Genomic DNA, 23,355 nt, shown 5'->3' on the forward strand with positions numbered 1-23,355 from the left:
TTTTTCTAGTTATATTTACATGCTTCCAGCTCCCGTTTCTGCTGGATGACAGCTCCTACTTTCCCACTCTCTTTTTTTCTCCCTCCTCGCGTTCACAGACACATAACGGGTACAGTGTTGCCAACTCCTCAGTAAGGAAAATCGCTATTGGCTGTTCTAAAAGTTGCTAGAAGTCGCTAAATGACGTCATCGCCTAATTTGCATAATTGGTCATGCTAATCTAATTGTAACCTATGTTGTTGGAGAGAGAAATAACATCGTGGAAGAGACATAAAGTGAGTAAAAAACGTCCTAAATGCATTTAGAGTTTATTTAGAACTACAAATTAAATTTCTTTTAGCAATTATTGTTTTTTTTAAATGTCACAATTCCAACCCTGCTCCTTTACCTGGGCTTGGACCGCAAAAGTGACCCGAAGTAGGCACTCTGGTGGAGTTACTTTGTGTGTGTGTGTTTACAAGTAGTTTTAAACCTTGTGATCCACAAAACAGCATAAGAGTAAAAGAGTAAAAGAAGAACTGACTGCGTTACAGCACCCGCTGCTTGTTGAGAGTAAAAGCGCTAAGAGGTCTGAAAACTCGCTAAATATAGCGACAAAGTAGCTAAATTGGCAACACTGAACGGGTATGGCAGTCCATTCTCCCAGCAGCACGGACTACACTGCCCATGAGGCTACATTCTTTAGGGCTATGCCTGTAGTATTCTGTGTAGCTTAGCACAACAACAACGAAAAGGCGCTCTCTCTCACCCAGGAAACGCACAGTCTCAGAGAGAGCGCGTCACCCTGTAACCATGGCAACCGTAAAGCTGCCGCCTGGAACAACAGAACATAGCTGTCAAACAAAACCCAAACAGTCCTGACCCGCGACAATATGAAACAGGAAAATACTGCCGTGTAATCCATTTATTTCAATAAAGTAACTGTATTCTAAATACCACCTTTTTAAACCGTAACTGTAACGGAATACAGTTACTCATATTTTGTATTTTAAATACGTAACAGCGGTACATGTATTCCGTTACTCCCCAACACTGTTTACAAATGACTCAGTGTCTTTTTTTTTGGAATTCGACTAGCTTTAATTAATATTATTTTTTACATTACTATTACACCGCTGTTTTCACTCCGTTGGGCTGTAGCTCTGCTCTGAGTCGACATAATGACACACGACACCAGAATAAATCAGGTTAAGGTGAGTAAAAGATTTATTTCACATTTTGTTAAATATCACCAGCTTTGTATGAGGAATCAAAGACATCAAAGAGCAGGTCACAGGAATAGTTAAGAAGGCTCATATGCACAGAGGGACAAAGGAAGGGGGGGTATCTCCAGAAAAACCCCATAATGAATAACGCTGCATCACGTCTGCTGATGGTTTGTTGTGAGTGCTGTAGTTTTTTGTTGTTGTTTTTCTACAGGGTGGATGGAATTTGCTGGCTTTGTTTGTTCAGCCAACCATAAACTCAAACACTTTTAGTGATGGTTCAAAAAGTGACATTATTATTCAATCATTGCTTCTAGAACTGCACATAAAACCTGCACTGGGACTGAGGGTCAGACGGGAGAGGGACACCACAACGAGGGAAGAAGCGCTGCAGGGACAACACGAAGCACACACGGACACAGAGATAAGCAGAGGGATCACCTCAACAGTCTGAGCTCTGATGCTGTGTTTTTACACCCGGCTTTACCTGAGTCAAGTTTGCAGTGAGGACATAACTCAGGTAAGGGGAACTTACCAGAGGGAAAGAGGGATGAGGGCTGAGAGTGTCAGAGTCACAGGCACTTGCGATAAAATGACAAAAACGCTATGATTTCCATTAAGGCACAACAGATAAACTACACTCACAAACATCTTTGGGACAAGAACAGCATGATTCTTGTAGTGGGCAGGTTGGCTTTTACATCTACACCCCCGACAAATGATTTTACCCGGTCAAATGATTGCTGACGACACTGACGACATCCCCTTTGTAGCCTTGATGATAAGTTTTGACACCTCAGCATATATCAATAAAGTTGTGGTTTGAAGACAATCAGAACAGTTTCTGGGTTTTTCTAAGTCTAGTTGCACAGGGAGAGACCACCCGCACTAACTTATGATGCACACCAGTCGTTTTTTTCTATAAGCCTGAAGCATTCAAGGTCACTCCTGGTCGATTTATACAAGCGGGTAAAGAGTTAAAACAACAAGTAACTATAACTGAGAAGTGTTTAATTATTCTTTATAATACAGTAATCATTATTGTCACCATTAGTTTAAGGATTTCTTATTAAATTTATGGGTTCAGCATTTAGACTGGCACCGTCTTAATTTTTGGTGGCCATATTTGGTAGCCCGTGTTTGCTGATACCTAAGACTTACTATAGTTTAAACAGAGGATTTATATTAAAGGAGTTACCATGAAGGAGACAATTAGCTATACGAATTCAGTAATTTCATATTAGGGCACATAATTTGCACTTTGGGATTTAAATAAAATTAAAATTTAAGAGAAACAACATTGCCCATTTCACGCAGTACCAACTCACTTTAGGTGCTCTTTTCTCTTCTGAAGTCACTGGATTTCGTCAAACAGCTACGGCTGCTTGGCCAGAATAAATTGGCACCTAAAATAGGCAGCAGTAATTAGACACACAGTGGAAACTCATGCACACGCGCTCGCAACTTTGTACAGAAACTTTGATGACCACACGCTCACGAACGCATGCTCACCGAAGCATGCGACACAGACGAGGCTCATACACACAGTAAGCATGGCGACTTTTATAAACTCACATATAATCGACACAGTGGATTTCATTGGCATTGTATGGGATAGTAATAGTGACAGAGAAGGTTTCCCCTTACGAACTGATTCTGATCTTTTTTCCTTCATTGGTTTCACAATCTGAGTCTGCATGTTTTAAACTGAAGTTAGGCTTTCGTCCCTCCTCTCAAACACCTTTCAGTCAGCCCTTCTCACCTGCTTCATTCTCTCTTTCGTTTGTGGACAGAGTAACAGTGTGTTAGTGTTTTTGCATGAGCTGAGCAGTCCTTCTCACATCACGGTGTTTCTCAAAAAACAATGTATACCCTATGTAGGTCACTACTCTGTAGTTTGGGCCCATAAAGCACTAGAAGTACACAAGTGTCTATTGAGACGTGTTCCCTTGAGATGTGGAGGAGTGAGACGACAGGGTGGTTTAACTCCGGGGGATGATGCCCTTCTTGTAGGCCACCAAGCCAGCTGCGGCGGCAGCAGACAGGAATGTGGAGACTCCTAAGAATTTGAGGAAACCATCAACCGAAGGCAGGTTTCTCTCCCAGAAGGTGGTAACAAACGGGAGTGCCCGGATTTCCTGCAGGACGGAGGGAATGATGATATCAGATATCTGCCTTTTTCATGTGCATGATATTAACTAGATACTTGATAGATGATTTGGCAATATACAACTTATGTAATCTTGGGTCCAAAATGTGTAAACAATGCATAGGTGTCTTAAACCTGCATTTTTTTACATGACCAGCAGGGGGCAACTCTTCTGCTTGAAAATGATTGTATAGAAAGCGAGGGAGAAAATGACCTCTCTTGGTTTACAACCCCAAGAAACATTATGGTCTTGCCTGGTAGTTTTTTTCTCATTTATTACAAGATGATCTTTTTCACAGTGTCATTTATGGTAAAAAGTGTTTTGGATTCATGACGAGAGACTTCAGAGTGTTTCTCCACTGATTGTTCATTTTTTTAATCAAAGGCCAACTTGTAATTTGGTGCATAAGGACTTCTCTTACATCGTTCTCAGGCTCAGGTTGCCAGATCTGATTAGGTTGGAGTTTACCCATCGCACACATGACCTGCGAAAAGACATTGGTGGTGTCAGTCAAAGACTTATAATAATAATAAATAATGGATTGCATTTATATAGCACTTTTCTAGGCACCCAAAGCGCTTTACAATTCCACTATTCATTCACTCTCACATTCACACACTGTGAGCTACAGTTGCAGCCACAGCTGCCCTGGGGCAGACTGACAGAAGCGAGGCTGCCATATCGCGCCATCAGCCCCTCTGGCCTCAAAATTTACAGTCTAAATTTTAAACATGATACACATTTTTGAGTTTGGGTGATGTTAATAAGATAACTCTTTATTATCATTGCACAGTCATACATAGTACAATAGCACAATGAAATTGGGGAACTGTCCCACGTTGGCACTACATACAACACGACACGACACAGCAACTTAACTTAAGTAATAAAAAGAAGAATAAGTGTATGTTTATGTTTAATGCACTCAGATAATCTACTCAGGCTTGACTGGCCTTTACTGTAACTGACCTACTCTGCAGCAGAGCCAGAGCTAAGAAACATGGAGGAACATGAACACATGGGGGAGTATCTTAGGAAACCAAACCTAATGTTAATGCCTTGGAAGAAGGACATAAAGTGCAAGCAGCAGGCGAGTGTCTTAAAGAGAGATTTAGAAGACTGAGTGGGGAGGACCATTTTGATTCTATGGTTTGTTTCAGTCAGCTGTGCTCAGACATAAATGAGAGGGGAGAAAAGGCGAGGATGTCATGATTTGATATCAGCTGACCCCCAGCACTGCTGGCTGAGCATCCACAACACCAGGAGCAGGCTGAGGTGTGACTAATAGGTGTGCCAGCTGCATGATTTAAGTGGTTTCCACCTGGTATATATAAGTAACCTGCCTCTAAGGGTGTTTAAACTGGTAAGAACTGGTATTTGCTAACACGTAGCAGTGAAAAGCAGGTACTTAAATGCTCTCTGACCTCTCTGGCTGCTCTCTCTCCAGCTTGTACGGCCCCCTCCATGTAGCCACTCCATTCGGTGGCCGTCTCTGTGCCTGCAAAGTACAACTTGCCCACCGGCTCTCTCAGCACTCTGAAGAGCAAAAAAGAGAGAAACAGGAGAGGCTTCAGAGGTTAAACTGGTTTACAGGTTTTAAACACGTTTTATTTTTAATGTATGCACCAGCATTGTACTGATTCACTTCATTTAAGAATATAATCTCACCTGAATAAGTGCAATATGGGATTATATAACACAAAGTGAATTTCCTTTGGATTAATCTTCCCACCCCCACTGTGCTCAACGTAAAAGAACCAAAGAAAGGACTTTTTCTTTAACTCTATTTCTTGCAGGGCCACCCGGTATGTGAAACAGTTACTCTGTATAAAAAAGCACAATGTTAGGTTTCCAACTCCAGCTTACTTTTCATTGTGAGTGAGAACACATTTGCACATCTGGTGAGGACATTTAGACATGAAATATGGTTCACATGACGATTAACAAGGAGTTTCAGTTTTTCATATGGAGGTTAACAAAACTCTAATAGTGAACATATGCACCAGGATCTGTACAACAAGCAGCTTCGACTAATAAATGAAACCAGTTGCAATCTATCAGATACCTGCAAACAGCCACGGCACTGGATTGTGTTTTATAGATTTAATGGGCAAATCCTGGGGACACGTCCTGCTGTACTGAAAATGCATTCATTTGTTCACACTCCAATAAAACCCATGAAATGCAGTAACAACACCATTCAGTTAGGAACGCCTCCAACAGGACCGGTCAGTTTTTTTCTTTAAAAAAGATGAATTATGAGATCACAGTATTGCTTGTGTGGTAAACATAATTATCCAACACAAAGTGTTGTGATCTCAGTGAGTCCCCTCTGGAACTGTGCACAGACAGGCAGGGTCATTTTATGGAGTACGAGTGGCGCTGATTTGCAGAAATAAGTGCAAATCCTGCTGAAACATATTGTGGTGAGCTCAGGCGAAGTAGGAGACAGAGACTTCTGTTTCAACCTGCTGTTCCTGCGCTAGCCTCAACGCTAAACTACAGGAAGGACAGCCTTTTATTAGGAATGCCCTTTCACACACAGCAATAGTGAGAGGTGCTCAAAATCACAGTGCTCTGCCAGCCACACTAAGCACAGAACACACAGCTACAGTAATGTTACATACTAACAACAGCAATGACAAATCAACACATGTTAACTGTAGCAGCCGTTATAACGCTACAACTTAGAAACATTAACATCAGGTATAGACCCATAAGCCTTTGGGCCAGCGGCCCCTCCCCCTAGCCCTCTACATAGCCCGCACCTGAAGGGGTCAGTTGTCCCCAACAACCCCATCACCCCACACAAAGTCTTTCAAATGTCCAGGGGCCTTCTTTAGGCGAGTCGTCCGGGTGAGCCTGCTACAATACATTAGCCATTAATATCCAGGAGCTGACACATTCAAATAAATTAAGTCAATTGAAATGAAAAGATCACACTTTCATATTTATGTTTATTTTTTTGTGTGTGTACACGTGTGAGAGAGACTCACCTGCCAAACTGAGTAAGGATTCCTGGGGGGAAATAGGCTGTGTAGCAGCCTCCAGAGTACTCCTCTTCACACCAGTTCTTCTCCTCATAGTGCACCGGCTGCAGGAAACAAGCAGGCACATGAGCAGTCAGTCAAGTGATTCCACAGTATCCACATGACTGTGTACCACTCTGCACCCAAACTCACATGCAAAGCCTCATCTGTGCCCAGCACTTTGGAGTAGATCTCACAGATCCTCCTCAACCTAAACACAACAACACAGGAGTTGGGATTAAACTGATCTCACAGCTCGTGAGAGTTTTTTTCCATCTCTGTCCACTGGTGTCTACCTTTCTTCCTTGGACAGGCTTGAGAGCTTTCTGCACTTGTGGGCAAGGATGAATCTGGGGGGGAGAGTGAAAAGAGAAAACACTACATGAGCATGTGTGGCTGGTTGGATGACTTTATCACTTGTGTTTAGCTCCATTCAAGCACAAGTCCTACACTGTATGGAAATTCTTGTAGGAGCTCATGCGAGAATACTAGGTCAGAGTCAGATGGTAAAGCTGAGACACAAGCCTACAGGCCAGTCAGTAACCCTCTGATAATCACAGGTCGCTAGTGAAAAAAATGTGTATTCCACCCTAATGATGACTAAAGCACTCATCATGGTGCAGCATTGTATACTTCTTTGGGGCTGCTGATATCACTTAGCGCTATCTGGCAACCTCCAGTAACCACTTGCCAACCAATCTTATAACTCAGGTCTGAAAGCTGTCCTGCGACAGGTAAATATTTTTGGCGATGTAGTGTACAATATGGAATCATTATACAAAATATACACAATTACAGAGAACTGTTTGAAGCTCTGTACCAACCCCATAATACAAGGTACAGTCCCATCAGGCTTTGTGTCATCCAGGGTGAAGCCGATGGGAGCGCCCTCCTCCTCTATCACCATGCTGCCGCAGTAACCTGGTAACACAATAAAACGTTAGAAATGGCATCATCTTGAACAGCATTCGCTCTCTCTGTGTTTTCACTTCCTGCGTACCCTTTTTCCTCCAGAAGTTCTCTCTGTAGTAGACCATGCACTTTATGACAGAGCCCATGGGAACACGGTTGATCAGCTGGTTCCTCAGCGGGGGCAGCTCAGGGTTGAAGTGCATCTTCAGATTCAAAGCAGGTGGTGTGGCCACGATCACATACTTGGCCTAACACAGAGACAGAGACAGTACACAGTGCGTACCAATAGTCTGTTTATAACTGAAAGATGTGACCCAGAAGTATCTGCATGGTAGTCATCAGCCATAGTAAGAGATGTTGCAATTCTCCAAATACTAAGGAAAGAGGCTTCAGTGCTTCCTTTAATATAGGATACACTGGACTATCCTTTATGAAAAGAGGGGAGAAAATGCTGTCCCATAATTCATTACAATGGAACATCTGACCATAAATGAAAACATTCAACCTAATCAACAAAGTAACACAGATCATGTACATTTTAACTGCTTTTTTCCAAGCAGCCAGTAGATGGCAGCCAAAGAGCAGCAGTGCCAGTGAAGTTTGTGAGTAACACTGTGAAGCAGTTACTGTTTTACAGTTACATGTATGTTTCATATTCAGACTGCATTATCTCACATTACCTAGTGTATAAATATAGTATCTGTTTCATTTCCTAATACATAATAAAATCAAACAAACACTATAACAGTTATTTGAAACATGGCTGCAGTAACAGGAAAACAGGAAAAGGAAAGTCCTGCATTCACAATCTACTGAAACATAAGAGCAGCGTCATTATTCATTATCTTATCAGCTCGTTAACGGTGATGTATCCATATAAGCAAAGTCATTCTGACTATTTGTTTTGTGGGCCATTAGAAGGTTGGGAACCACTGGACTGAACTAATCAATTGTGTCTACAAACCCAGTTTCAGAAAGTTGTAACATTGTGTAAACTGTAAATGAAAACAGAATGCAGTGACTTGCCGATCTCAGAAAGCCATCTTTTATTCACTTATACAGAAAAATATCAGAAATCTACTATTATCATTTACAGAAACAAAAAGCTCACTTTGAATTTGATGGCAGTGACATGTCTCAAAGTGACACGACCAGCGATAAAAAGAGCATCTCAGAGATGCTCTGCAAAAACCCCCAAAACTGTGTCTACAAACTGTGGAGCAATTTCAGAAAAATGTTCCTCAACATCAAACTGAAAAGAATAATATCATCAAAACATTCCAAGAATCTGGAGGAATTTCTGTGTGCAAAGGATAAGGCTGAAAATCAATAATGGATGCCCGTGACCTTTGGGCCCTGCTGCATCACTGCACTAAAGCAGGCATGATTGTCATGAAATCACTGGGAGGGCTCGGGAACACTTCTGGAAATCACTGTCTATGAACACTGTACTGTTCACAAATACAGGTTAAAGCTCTATCATGTGAACATGATGGTGAAACACCGCCATCATTTCTGGGCCAAAGCTCATTTTAAACAGACTGAGGCAAAGTGGAAACTGTTCTGTGGTCAGAGAAATCAACAGAAAGGCTTCAGCAGAAGTAAAAGAGTTGGGGTGTTGAACCGGCCTGCCTGCAGTCCAGACCTTTCACTAATTTGGAGCATTATGAAATGAAAAAAAAAACAACAGATATATGACGGAGAGCCAGAACTGTTGACATATATAATCAAACATGAATGAGACAACTTCCTGCTCCCAAAGGTTTAGTACCTGCTCTCCTCAGTTGCTGAGGAGGTGTTAAAAGAAGAGGCGATGCTAAACTGTCTTAAACATGGCCCCAACGCAACTTTTTGGAGAACAGTTGCTGCCATCAAGTTCAAAATGAGCCAATATCCATTTGCACTTTCTATGCTCCGTTTATGAGATTGAAAATAATTGCATTATTTTTATTTGACATTTTTACACAGCATCAACTTTTTCAGAATCAGGATTGTACGTACATCTGCACATATATTTATTTATTTCCTGTTTTAAAATGTCTCCCTTTACAGCCATCACACAGATGAATGTGAGTTAAGTTAGATATTTCCCTCTGAAATGCAGGGACATAAAAGTACAAAGTATCACAAATTGGAAAACGTTAGGGTAAAGTATAAGAACCACCTCTCTGTGATACATGCTGATGAGGGACCTTCCATGTTGCTCTGAGTGCATTTCCTCTATTTTCCTCTCATTATTTTATCCTCACTTTTTCCAAGTTCTGCTCAAAGGGGTTTCTCTCCATCTTGTTGTAATCCCTTTGACCATTTAGTGCGGTGTGCCATGAGATGATTTGGTGCTAGATACCATTAATAAACATTAATCGAGCTCCTCGAATATTTACTAGACTGGACTTTAAATGCTCATTTCCAGCTCAATATTATATTTCTGACTAAAGCAGAATATGTAAGGAAAGACATAAAAAGTGTCCTTAAAGAATAGTACTTCAAAGGAAATACTGGTGATATACTCAACTCACCTTGTAGGTCTGCTTGTCCACGGTCTCCACCACAACCATGTCTCCGGTCTGGTCGATCCTGTAGACTGGAGACTGCAGCTTCACTCGGTCTCCCAGCTCCCTCGCCATGCACTGACTCACCTGATTCGAACCTCCTACAAACTTCCTCTCCTTGAGACACAAAGAGAGCAGAGTTCAGTGAGCACCAACAGGGTGAGCAGATGCAGCAACACTGGTTTCTATTTATATTGGGTGGAAGTGACTCTGATCCCCCTCTGGGTACCCCTCGGCAAGGCTAATAAACTCCCAGTTTGGAATGAAGCCGATAAAATCCCCTGATTTATCCTGGTGATACACACCGGTTATCCTCAGTCCGCCTTCATTTCCTTCACTACAAATTTCTGCATCTTAATTCAAAAGAAACACGTTCATAAAGCCAGGCCAGCAAATGTTAAATGATGAAGATGACAGTGAGGAGGTAGAGAGGTTTGGGCTGTCAAAGCTCCGATACACAAAACCATTTCCATGTGGTTAGTGTCAACATCTCTCTCATCCCTGACCAGAAACACATTGTGTGCATTCCTCTGTGGCATTTGGATGAATTTGTCAAGCAGTCGCTGTGAAAGCACGAGCTACACCTGAATCAGTCCTGGGCGGTGAAACGAGGTGAGCCTCTTCTTGTCTTGTTTGATTAAAGACACATTTGCAGTTTTGCAGGAGGAGTGCAGCTGCACTCGAAGCAATGCATACCAATAGCATATCCATATGTTTAAGATGACTATGTGTAAATACTTCAAACACCCCTATGTATGCACCATCCACAAGGCGTGCAAGCTTTAAATGTGGAGCAAACAGGAAGGAGCCGACTGCACTACTGTTTGTCATTTGTTTACCAAAGCCTTTGTGGCTATGGGAACAAGGCCCTCAGCTTGAGGAACGGCAGCAGAAAAGACGCCCTGAGTATTCCAAGAAAACATCTTTTGTGTGGACAGCATCTTATTCAGGCCAGACTAAGGAGACTGGGCTGTGAGGGATCTCCCTCTGACGTTCACACTGCTCCTCTGAATCACTGAATGAATCTGTGTGAGAGGCAGAGAACGCAAGTCCACTTCTTGGCACGCCGAGAGAATATTCTGTTTGTTCAGACAGATATACAAAAAAACGAATTCTTTCAGTCTGTTGTTCTGAATCAGTAGGTATAATTTTGGGCAGACATACCTGTCCTCCGTTGGTGGTGGAGCAGATCCTCATTATTCCTCCGCACTGTTTGACGTACCAGAGTAACCAGAGAGCCGACACCTCGTGGGGTTCAGAGGTCACGATCAAGTTGACAAACAGTGTGGCGAAGCGATGAGCAGTTCTGGGAGGGATTACATGGAAGGTAAGAAGTCTTTAAATACTGCAGGTACCCCAGTCACAATTTTTATATTCTGTAAGAGTGTGAACAAAGCACAAATAAATCACCATGTCAGGGATTTCTGCTTGCTTGTCCTACTTTTCCAGCAGAGACTTGCACATAATCTACATTTGAGCAGTTTCAAAGTTGAACTAAAGTTTTATTTTAGTTTAATATAGGATACATTACAGGATTAATTCAAACGCTGGAGCAGTACAATCATTTAATTAGTGCAGGACTGTTGTCATTTACTTTTATAAGCTGCATATTTTAAATTTACACAGTAATTAGATTATCAAAAACATTCTCACTCACAGTGCATCATATACTGAAGCTTCTCCACCAAAAACCTCTATGAAACAGCTACAACCTTCAGCATCAGTTTTCAAAGTTTTTGCAGGGATGAGAATTCTTATTCTTATTAGTGCTGACACAGGAAGCTGTAACCATTTCCACCTCTGCAAGTTTGAGTCACTGAACTGGACCTCTTAACTGTGACTGTGGTGTTGGAGATCATTTTATTGGAATTAGCCAATTAACCAAAATTAACCAAAGAGCGTTAATTTTACTTCCAGCTTCAGTGAGTGGAATTCTAGCATTTCATGCCAAGTCTGTTGTGCAGAATGCTGCACCCATGAAACCTTAGTAACTGAGGTTGCTAACATTAGGTTATAACCTATCACTCCACCAGCCAGCCTCGCTGACTCATATGAGATATTAGAAAATAAAACGACATTTCTTTTGTTAGAGACCACCTTCAACATTTGTGTCACATGATTTAACAATAAAACTTTAAACTGGATATAAACGAGATAACAGGATGAATAGCTAGACCTATTCTCTGCACAAACGGGAAACATTTTGAACATGTTACCTGGTCCAGCAGAGTTTTTCAAAGAGTTCCTGCATGGTCATCTTGTCCCACTCCTCAGCATGGGGAGCTCTCCAGGGAGCGTCTCTGGGAATCTGAAATGCAGGAGGGTGTTCAGCATGAGTCAGGCATGTAGCAGGTGTGCAACCTGTCCAGTAAACCAATCTAGAATGCTTATTAATAAGAATACTCATTAATAGTGAGAACTGCTTTACCTCCTCGCCCATCTTATCCATTGTTCTAAAGAGGTTGTTGAAGTCCATCAAAGCGATGGGGTTCCACATGGGAGGCAAGGAGCCTTTGAATGGGTAAGACTTTCCCTGTTGGACACATGATTGCGGCCATCATCACCAAAACAATATTCTTCAATCATCAAATAACCATTGCTTATAAAAGCTGTGCTTAATGATGGCAGCATTCAAAGAACAACATTTCAGCATTTGCCATTAAAGATTTGTTTCAGTTGACCTCTAACTGACCGTGAAAGCAGTTTGAAGAGTGGTGGAGAAAGTGGAGTAATAGCTTGTGCAATGTTTACAACTGAATCAGAGATACTGAATCATTAAATGTGATAAGAGTAGCCATAATCTAAAGCCATAATTTTTATGCCTGGTCTAGTTTATTTCTGCATTTCTCAATCACACACAAAGACATACAAACACAGAGGTGACAGTCAGGGGTAGATGCAGTGGGTTTAAAACCACTAAAGTGTTGCCACACCACAATTGTAACTAGAGATTCATTTTTGTTGCTTTCTAGCAAAGTTCCCTTTGCTATGTGGAGGATAACAATGGTTTGAGTACATTCATTTATGTGTGTTGATGGAATCTCAAATAATCTCTCTAGCGTCATACGCTAGAGAGATTATTTGAGAGCTTGAGTATTGAGAGCTTTGCTTGACAGGAACATTTATTTCAAACCTTATTAAACACAAACTTCTTTGAAAGAGAAAAAAACTGTCTATACATCTTTGTGGAAATGCCCAAGCCTCACAGAGCTGTCAGCTCAGAGACAATTCTGGAATAACACTTACACTGTACTGTCTTGGTCTGCAGCTGCAGCTTAAACTAATAATGTCTCCTATTATTTACAGTCTCCTAACTTATTGTGTTGTGTAATGTAATACCACTGTAATAGAGCCAAAGGAAAAAACAAAACAAAAAGAATATCAAAATTGTTTAGTTCTTCATTTCATTGTAAAACAATGCAGCTGTAACTGCATTATTACTGCATTAAAGGAGACTGGAGGCATCAAGGTGGCACGGAGGGAGGTTAGCCAACTATCGGAGATGCAGAAAGGTGCGACAAAGAAGGTGCCTAAGAAGTACAGCAAGATGTCCAATACCTGAGGCCTTGGAAACTGCCAAGCAAAGACTCACAGCCTTAGCCAGCTGCTTAAAGAGGTACACCAGAGACATAGAAAAACACCAGCTACTGGTAGACCGAGCAGTCAGCCGAGACTGCAAGACTAGGCTGACAAACCTGTGCACTCCCTGGATTGATTACAAGAAGGCCTACAACTTGATGCCCCACAACTGGATGCTGGAATGCCTAGACCTGTACAAGATCAACAGGACCCTAAGAAGAAACTAAATGTAAATTTATCAGGAACTATCAGGAACTCAATGGGGATGTGGTGGACAACACTAGAGGCCAACTTTAAGCCCTAAGGTTGTATGCTAAGCTTAAGGAAGGAGGTCAGAGGCTAGTTAGTGTCAGTACCACAGTGGCTGGACAAAGCTGGACTGAAAGACAGCACAGAGGCGCTAATCATGGCAGCACAGGAACAAGCATAGAGGCTGGGCTCTATCACCCCAGGCAAGACCCCAGGTGCAGGCTGTGTAAAGATGCCCCTGAGACAATCCAGCACATAACAGCAGGGTGCAAGATGCTAGCAGGCAGGGCATACATGGAATGCCATAACCAAGTGGCCGGCATAGTGTACAGAAACATCTGTGCCGAATATGGCCTGGAAGTCTCGAGATTAAGATCCTGTCCTCAATGAGAGGACCAAAGAACGCTACTTGAAGACAAAGGTGACTGTACTGCAGAGGAGGACTTTATGACAACCATCTAAAGATAAAGATTTCACAGAACCACAGAAAATGCTAATCACTGCCCTTAGCCTTTTACCCAAATTATATTGTACGCTCTTATCTGACTTTGAAACAAACATCTATTATCAATAGTTATTTTACTGCCTATTGTAATATACAGTACTGGGAAAATGTTTGCTCTTCTTAATTTCTCATTTCTTAAACTACATTTAGTTTTAAAATTTAGTAAATTATTATTAGATTCGATTAATTAATACATTAATTTAGTAAGGAAAAGGCTAAACAAACCTACCATGTCCTAAATCGTGAATTTACTGTGATCAACCACATTTTTTGGAAAGTTGAACTTTGGAAAGTTCAGTTTCAACTAGCCACACTCAGGTCTGATAACTGCTGAATCCAGAAATCACTCAAGTAGAACCCGTCTGACAAAGTAAAGTAGGCTAAGCGACACGTCATGCCATGATCTGAAGAAACTCAAAAACAGCTGAAAGACTAAGCTGCTGACAACTATCGGTCTGGAAAACCATTTCTAAGACTGAGCCAAGTGGAGAGCTGTTATTCACAAATGGGCTACTAAAATTACTCCAAGAGTGCATCAATGATTCATCCAGGAGGTCACAAAAGAATCCAGAACAACATCTCAAGAACTGCAGGCCTCACCTGCCTCAGTCAAGGTGTTTGTGATTTACCAACAACAATTTTAAAATTTTACTAATGTAGTAAAACACTAACACACACACACACGGTATAAAAATATAGGTAATAAAGACTGATTGCTGTGAACTGCCGATGCAGGGATTGGTTCCCAGGTGTAAGATAATAAATCATATCTAAACACCACCTCTGAAGTCAGTCTAAAGATTTCTTGGATTTCTATCTTGCAGAGCATTCATTATGTGAGAGACCAACATACAATGCAAACAGTTTTACATTATCTGATGGTTTCACTGTGATTATTATAGCATTCTAAGATCTGTTCAAGATCTGTTTTGTGTATATATTGTCATAGTGTTTTCTTTGTCCTTTGTCAGACTGTCTGTGTCTCATGTCTCTGTTCCTGTTTGCTATCCTCCAGTGTTTGATGCATCAAGTGTTTTGTGAAATTTTCAGATTCTGATTATTCTCTTGTTGTTGTTTTTTCCTGTTTAATAAGTTCTGGCTTGAGAATCTTTCATTTGGCCTAATTTTTGCCACACCCATAACAGGGTAGCCAAAGCACTAGGATCCACTTCCCTCACAGCTTAATGGTAAGCTCAGTCCACCAGCTGGTAAAAGGGAAATAATTTGAGGATCCCATCCCATAGGCAAATGGAGATCATTATAGTGCAGTCATTTTTAAAATATATTTTTAGGATAGCACTTCTATTTGTTACAGCTACGAGCAGATGGAAAAACAGGCCCAGAGAGGGAGCAGGGCTCTTAACGTCCATCTTGGACCATTGTAACACTTGTTGGGTAGGGGTGGGTAGTGTTTGTTAATAGTCCAAATGGCCCAGGGGAAGAAGCTGTAGAAGCTGTTAGTGAGTCTGGGGTGTGGGACCTGATTGGTGGAGGGTCAAACGGGTGGTGGGCGGGGTCACCTGTGTTTGTCTGAGACAGGAGAATCTAGCGATGGACTCCGGGGTGGCAGAGGACAGCCAATGACTGTTTTGACAGTATTAATTACCCTCTACGCAGCGTTTCTAACCAGACAACCAGGCAGTAAGAGAGCACGTTCTCCCCTGAGGAGCGGTAGAAGCCCAGCAGGAGCTTCTAGTCCAGGTTTTTCTTCCTTGGGACAAGGAGGAAGTGCAGACACTGTTGGGGGTTCTTTACCAGGGTGTTTACCGAGCTTGAACCTAGGAACAGGTGGCAGGGGGGATCTGAAGGGGTGGCAGAGGACAGTCAATTATTTTTTGGCAGTATTAATTACCCTCTGCGCAGCCTTTTTATTCTCAGTTGGGTGATAAGGATGTCTGGGATTATAGAGTTGAATGTTGAGCTGTAGTCCACGAAGGGCATCCTCACATAGCTCTTCCTGTTAGCCAGATGGCTCAGCGCTCTGTGAAGGGTGACAGTGATGGCATTTCCAGTATTTCCAGATATTTCATTTTTCATTTTTCCCCCAAACCACTGTCCAAAAAAAAATCAAATCAAATCAAATAAAACCCTGAGCTCAGTGTGAGCTTTGGTAAGATATTTCTTGTAGTTGGTCATTAGGTTTGCACACATTTCAGGAGTGATTTTGGCCCACTCCTCTTTACAGAAAATCTCTAAATGCTTTAGGTTTTAAAGACCCCCACAGCACATTTTCTACAGGACTGGTAGAAAGGTCTGGTCTGGAGAATGGTTAAGCTGCAAAATGAACTTAACATTCTTCTTCGTTGGCCACTCCTATGTTTCTTTGGTGGTATATTTTGGGTCATTGTCATGCTGGAAGACTCATTCATATCTTCAGTTTTTTGGCCGATGGAAGAAGACTCTTGTCCAAGATTTTACGGCACATAGTCCAATTCATTGGCCCCTCTATACGGTGAAGTCATCCTGTACCCACAGCAGAAAAACAGCCCAAAACACAATATTTCCACCTCTGACTGTGGAGATTGTGTTCTTTAGGTCATACTCATCACTTCTCCTCCTCCAAACACTGTGGGTTAAGTTGTTGTCAAAGAGCTCGATTTTGTTTTCATCTGATTACATTACTTTCTTCCAAGGCTTCTCTAAATTTTTTGGGTGTTCACTGGCAAACTTAAGAGGGGTTTGTAAATGTGCCTTCTTGAGCAGGGGGAACCTTGTGAGCGCTGCAAGATTCGGTATATGGTAAATGGAGTGGTTCTTATACAGCACATTACTATTCTACTTGAACGCTCAAAGCACTTTAGCATGTCTAATGTACCCGTACCTTTTGATTAATAGATGACCTGCTCTACCTCCTGAGCCACATTATTCTCTAATTTTAGACCATTACAACCAGTGTGTAACCATTGGTGTTTTTGGTGACTGTTCCTAGTCTTGAGATCATTAACAAGCTCCTCCACTGAGTATATATGTTCTGTACGACCGTGTGTGGGGGGAGTGGCTAATTTAGCAGATTACCGTATTTACCGCACTATAAGGCTCACCAGATTATAAGGCGCACTGTTGAAGACTGGCTCTGTTTTCATACATAAGGCGCATCATATTATAAGGCGCATTAAGACAAACAAAAAAATTACTCGACCTTTATTAAGCTCATTCACAGTAACTCTTAACACTGTTAAGCTGTAACACGTTAAATATTGAAAAATATACTTTTTCCAGTACGGTACATTCAACTTCCACAATTCCCTCAAACTCTTCACCTTCCATGTCTGAGTTACGGTAAACAGCTGGGCAATTTCGGCATCAAGCATGCCCGGATCCCTCTCACACCGGATTAAAAGGCGTTTAAAGTGCATTCAGCAGAATAAAACAATTGGATGAGTTAAAATTTAACCAACTCATTCACAGTAACTATTAACATTGTTAAGCTGTTAAACATCAAATATTGAACAATACACTTACATTTCCAGTTCATTCAACTTCCACAAATCCATCAAACTCTTCACCTTCAGTGTCTGAGTTAAACAGCTGGGCAATTTCGGCATCAAGCATGCCCGGATCCCTCTCATCATTATCTGAATCAGTCTCGTTGCTGTTACTTAGCTGTTCAGTGATTATTCCAGCCTTCGTGAAAGCTCGGACGACACTTGAGACTGATACCTTAGCCCAAGCAGCCACGATCCATTGGCAGATAGTGGCGTAACTCGCTCGGCGTTGCCTCCCTGTCTTGGTGAATGTGTGTTCGCCTTCTGTCATCCAATGCTCCCACGCAGCTCGTAATTTAACTTTAAACGACCTGTTGATACCAATATCTAGTGGTTGGAGTTCTTTGGTTAATCCACCCGCAATGACGGCAAGCTCCAAATTAGTTTGCTTCACTTGGGTTTTGACAGCCTCGGTGAGATGGGCGCGCATGGAGTCATAGATCAAAAGAGACGGAGATTTGTGGAAAAAGCCATCCGGTCTCTTGACATAAACTTCCCTCAGCCACTCGCTCATTTTCTCTTCATCCATCCAGCCCTTTGAGTTAGCCTTGACGATGACGCCGGCCGGAAACTTTTCTTTTGGCAAAGTCTTCCTCTTGAAAATGACCATGGGTGGTAGTTTCTGGCCATTAGCTTGGCAGCCCAGAACTACAGTGAAGGATGACTTCTCGTTCCCTGCGGTGCGTATAGATACCGTACTGGTCCCTGTTTTCTCGACAGTACGGTTCACGGGGATGTCAAAGGTGAAGGGGACCTCGTCCATGTTAGTGATGTGTTCTGGCCGGATCTTCTTTTCAGTGATCTTATTCTGGCAGTACGTGCGGAAAATGGCCAACTTTTCTTTGTAATCGTTTGGCAGTTGCTGTGAGACAGTAGTTCTTGTGCGGATTGAGAGATTATGCCTTTTCATAAAACGGAAGCACCAAGAAGGTCCCCCTCGAAAGTCTTGATCTGCATGTCACGTGCTACCGCTGTTGCCTTGAGTCGAATAGAGACTGTAGAGACACTTCTACCTGCTGTTCTCTGTTCAATAACCCACTGTTCAATTTAAGATAAGATAAGATAAGATAACCTTTATTAGTCCCACACGTGGGAAATTTGTTTTGTCACAGCAGGAAGTGGACAGTGCAAAAGTTATGAGGCAAAAATTAGAATACAATAAGAATAAATACAGTACACAACTGTACAGAATAGAATAAAATAAAATACTATATACAGTAGAATAAAATAAAATAAATATACAATAAGATAAAAATAGAATACAAATACAAATACTATATACAACTGAGTAAAAATACAACGATGACAGAAAGGATTATTGCACTTAGTATTATTGCATATGTATGGATGTGTGTGCTTGATCAGTTAAAGTCTTTATTATGGAGTCTGACAGCAGTGGGGAGGAAAGATGATGATAATTGATAATTTTGTCCTCTAACTGCGGCCATCGCGCCTTGTTCCCTCGGAAACTCCTTTTGGTCTTCTTTACTTGTTTTAGGTCATCTTTTTGCTTCCTCCACTTGCGCACCATGGACTCATTAATGCCAAATTGTCTCGCAGCTGCTCTATTTCCATTCTCTTCTGCATAACTAATTGCTCAAAGTTTAAAATCAGCTTCGTAAGCGTGTCTCTTCACGGGTGCCATTTTGGAGTCGTTAAACACACACACACACACACACACACAACACGGTAATGTTGTGTTGAAGCACAGTACATATTACTCCGCGAGGCTCCTGGCAACGGTAACCGTAATGCTCCAAAAAGTGGCACTAAAAATCTTTTTTTGACAGATTTTTGAGCATAGTGTGCCACATAAAACCGGTTCGAGGTCAGTAAGCACAAAACAAAATTCATACATAAGGCGCACCAGATTATAAGGCGCACTGTCGATTTTTGTGAAGATTTAAGGATTTTACGTGCGCCTTATAGTGCGGTAAATACGGTACAGTCAAGTGAACTAAAGTTAACAATGATGATAACAATGTTTTACTTTGTGTGCAAAGTAAAAAATTTGTTTTTAGTGCAAACAAAAAGATTCCCCAAAAATGCTTCAAACTCTACTGCTGATGGCAAAGAGGCTAGCTCTGTTAGCTCATGCAAAAGTTAAGCTGACAGGAAAAGTGCCAGCGGCAGAAAGTGGCAATTGAAAAATGTTGATAAAGATCCTTGTTGCCATGCCTACTGCGTGATGCCAGAAAAGTAGCAGAGACTTGGATTTCCTTTTTATTGGATAATGGGTCAGACTCAGGATATGGTGCATCATCTTCTGAACATTGTCATCATTTACTCCATCACTTAAAGTGAAGAATACATCTGGAACATGTCATGATCTGTCACAGACTACACAGACATAACATAAACCAAGAGAGCTTGGAATAGAAAATTATCTGCAATAAAAAAACAGACACTCACATTAACATAATGCACCAAGTTCTCCTGCTCGTTGACTTTGTAGGTCTTTATGCCGTACTCTTTGGCCAGACGGAGGATGCGGTTCTGTGTCGGTCCAATGTAGGCACCGCCTAGATCAACCCACTTTGCCTCCTTATTCTAAAAGACACATACTCACAATTAGATCATGACAAAAAAGAAAGAAATGTCACAGATATTTCTGAAAAGGCTAACTGATCTATGCTTGCACTTCTACGCTCATAAATGACTTGAATATAAATGTCATTTTTTTTCTGTATGCCCATTAAAAGAAATAGATACACTATCTTGGTTGTAAAATTAAAAAGGCTGGAAAGCATTTATATTACTGTTACTGATTGTCTCTTTTATGAGCCGCTCCTACAGTAGTATTGACACTCTTTGCCTTACCTGCACAGTGAAGGTACGACCACCAACCCGGTCTCTGGCTTCCAACACTACAGGATCGAGCCCACTGGCTTTCAACAGCTTTGCAGCACTCAAACCTGCAGAAGGACAGAGACACCAACAGGACTTAAACATAAGGATTCAAGCAATATATGTGCTTTCTGTACTTGTAAAAAAAGCAATAGCAAAAGGCACACAGGGATTTTAAAGGTCTTTTAAAATAAATGACAAAAAAGGCTTCCAAAAATCCCCTTCTCAAAGAAAAACATTGTTTTTGCGCTCTATTAGATCACTCAAAACCAGATCAAGAGGATCGTTTGGAAAATCTGATAAGAAAGACAAAGATTTGAACTTCTTTGTTTATTTTTAAAGTAAATCTGGTTTCTCTTATGCTAGTTAGGACACTGTTATACCATCAACAGGTATTCCCACTTTAATTGTTTTCCGTTGTGCATTTACACTGATTAGCTTTTTGGTAGGCATGCAACTCTTAAATAAAATTACATAACATTTGCTTTTCAAATGAACTGAGAGAGCTCTGGGGAAAAAAATAGAGGGGGGCAGGGGGGATTGAGGTTCTCAACAAATCACAAACCAGCCAACCAGCTGATCATGTGGGGAGGAAGAGCTAACAAGTAAAGCACTGAGCACTGGCTCACCAACCACAGAGTATACAGTAGATAAACAGCTTGTCATACACTGACCTCTGGCATATGGAGTATGGGTATGTCACAGGTTTTGCTGTGAGACTGGGCGGGGCAGACATCTCCGAAATCATCGGAGCACTTTTGCAAATAGGCTCGATCTTGACAAACCGACCAGATATCTGAAGATTAAACCTCTACATTCTCGGCTAAAAAAAATATTTAAACTGTATTCGGTGACATACAAACAGGGTATTTAAAGGCAAGTTCAGTTAGTTAGAGAAATGTCCAATAAAAAGACTGGCCACCAGGCCAAAGCAATGGTTTTTACTCGAACACCATTAACCCCACCCCCTGAGTTTGATGGGTGAGGTTGGCAGATAAAAGTAATTCATGAAGAGAGCCGCAGGGTCAGGACTGTCAAAATGAATTAAATAAATACATCATTAAATAATTGATTAAATGTGTTGATAATTAAATACAATTTGAAATAAATAAACACATAATTTATTCAATGTTTTAAATGAAATTAATGGGCATTTAATTAATTATTTAAACATTTATTTAATTAATTAATTTAAATTTTAATTAATTAATGACAAATTTAATTATTTATTTAATAACGTATTTCATTCATTTATTTCCTCACTCCTGGGCCTCCATGCAGCTCACGTCCTCTTATGTAACACAAAGTATGCGCTGGTTGATTAGCTGTTACTCAACTTGCTCTGCTGTTGCTGCGGTGATACAGAGGTGAAAGAGCTGGAGAGAGGAGGAGAGGGGAGGTAGCCTCACGGAAGAAGAAGAAAAACACTACGAATAATGAAAAACTCTCCGTCACTCTGCACGCACGCACGCACGCACACACACACACACACACACACACACGCACGCACACACACACACACACACACACACACACACACACACACACACAGCTTCTTCCACTGTGGAAGCTCTGTTCGAAGCTTTGGCTTAAATCAGTTTATTTGCTCAGCTCGTCCGCACAGCCTGCACACCAAACTAAAGTTTTCTAACGTGCAGCCTACCTGATATGCCCGCGCCGACCACTATAACGTCGTAGGTGTTGCTGGGTGCAGTCATGTTGCTGGGTGGTGTGTCTTCTTTCCCCTCTTGGCCGTGTCAGCTCCGGATCCAGATACGCACCCTACCGAACGTAGGGTGCGTATCTGGATTAAAAAGCGCCGGGCAAGCCCACTCCCTGCAGAGACCGCCCACCCATAGTAAAGCCCTACCCTGTGGGCATGGAGGGCCATTAGGAAAAAACATTTTATGGAATACTACTACTACTACTACTAATAATAATAATAATAATACCTGGGGTTTTTTTTCATCACCCGACGACAGCTCTTCTCCAGTACTCTGCTACGGATCTTTTGCGGCTCCGTTTTTGCCTGGCTGTCTCTCCACCTGTGGCTCTATACTTCTACCCGGTGTTCCAGATCTACTGGCGTTTAGATCAACTGGCGTTAGTCGAACAGATGTGTGGCAGACTTGCATTTCAGGAGCTGCTACCGACAAACCAGGAAAAAACGCCAAATGTGTCATCTGTGACACTTGTGAGGTTATCTCAAACACACTCCGTCAGTCTTGATGCTGTTGAACAACAAAATGTTTAAAAATATCGCGAGTTTACCTGGTGATATCCTCATGCGCGACGCGAAAACAACAAACAATTAACACCACGCCGATGTTGTCCACAGGACAGCAAGAGTAAACGATCGGGGGAATCTTGTCGTCGTTATCGTTCCCCTCGCACGTGTTATTACTCCGATTTCAGCGATTTTGCTTCACAACTAAAGCGAGCAGTTTACTTTGTGCGCACTTACATGGACTCGAATCTACCAGCGCCACCTCTGGCCAAGTACCACAGCCTACAGCCAGATCAACTTGTGACACACATCTGCAGCACGTTTGAATTCGTTTCATGCACGATACATTTGTACCTTTCAACTGTGTCTGTTTGTGCGTCATGCAAATAAACCTTTGAACTGAATGAAATGATATCATGTACTTATTTTTGGCCCACATCAGTAAGAAATGCCAAATTATATACACAAAATCATAGAAATCACCACTCCAATTGGTCATCATGATTTTAATATTTTCTTTTTCCATAACAGTGAAATACGCCTTGGACAACTATGACACATCAATATTTCATTAGTGTTGTCACATCACATCCTGTAAGCATCGTCTGCCTGTGT

The 23,355-nt window shown here is 41.6% G+C and overlaps 1 protein-coding gene across 1 annotated transcript; it reads right to left on the minus strand.

The window, feature by feature from the left end:
* Window positions 1-1,198: 1,198 nt before the first annotated feature.
* LOC146615817 (amine oxidase [flavin-containing]-like) lies at window positions 1,199-22,994 on the minus strand. The gene is made up of 17 exons (XM_085373951.1): window positions 22,785-22,994; window positions 22,466-22,659; window positions 22,177-22,384; window positions 20,487-20,581; window positions 20,079-20,216; window positions 12,277-12,381; window positions 12,065-12,156; window positions 11,013-11,154; window positions 9,816-9,965; window positions 7,385-7,544; window positions 7,209-7,305; window positions 6,681-6,734; window positions 6,538-6,595; window positions 6,352-6,449; window positions 4,780-4,891; window positions 3,777-3,839; window positions 1,199-3,343 (listed from the first exon to the last, which is right to left on the minus strand). Exons 3-17 carry the CDS (start codon window positions 22,229-22,231, stop codon window positions 3,188-3,190), a joined length of 1,575 nt encoding a protein of 524 aa, XP_085230077.1. The 5' UTR covers window positions 22,232-22,384; window positions 22,466-22,659; window positions 22,785-22,994; the 3' UTR covers window positions 1,199-3,187.
* Window positions 22,995-23,355: the final 361 nt, after the last annotated feature.

This window comes from Diplotaxodon limnothrissa, linkage group LG16, assembly GCF_057381915.1.
Source record: "Diplotaxodon limnothrissa isolate DT_005_m linkage group LG16, D_limnothrissa_male_GT1.1, whole genome shotgun sequence".
In the NCBI taxonomy this organism is placed as follows: Eukaryota; Metazoa; Chordata; class Actinopteri; order Cichliformes; family Cichlidae; genus Diplotaxodon; species Diplotaxodon limnothrissa.

Coding starts and splice junctions, on each gene's coding strand:
- LOC146615817 (XM_085373951.1), bottom strand. CDS start 22,231: ATGACTGCACCCAGCAACACCTACGACGTTATAGTGGTCGGCGCGGGC. Junction 4,892..6,351: donor ATCCTTACTCAGTTTGGCAG/GTGAGTCTCTCT, acceptor TTTGCTCTTCAG/AGTGCTGAGAGAGCCGGTGG. Junction 3,840..4,779: donor GAGAGAGAGCAGCCAGAGAG/GTCAGAGAGCAT, acceptor GTCTTTTCGCAG/GTCATGTGTGCGATGGGTAA.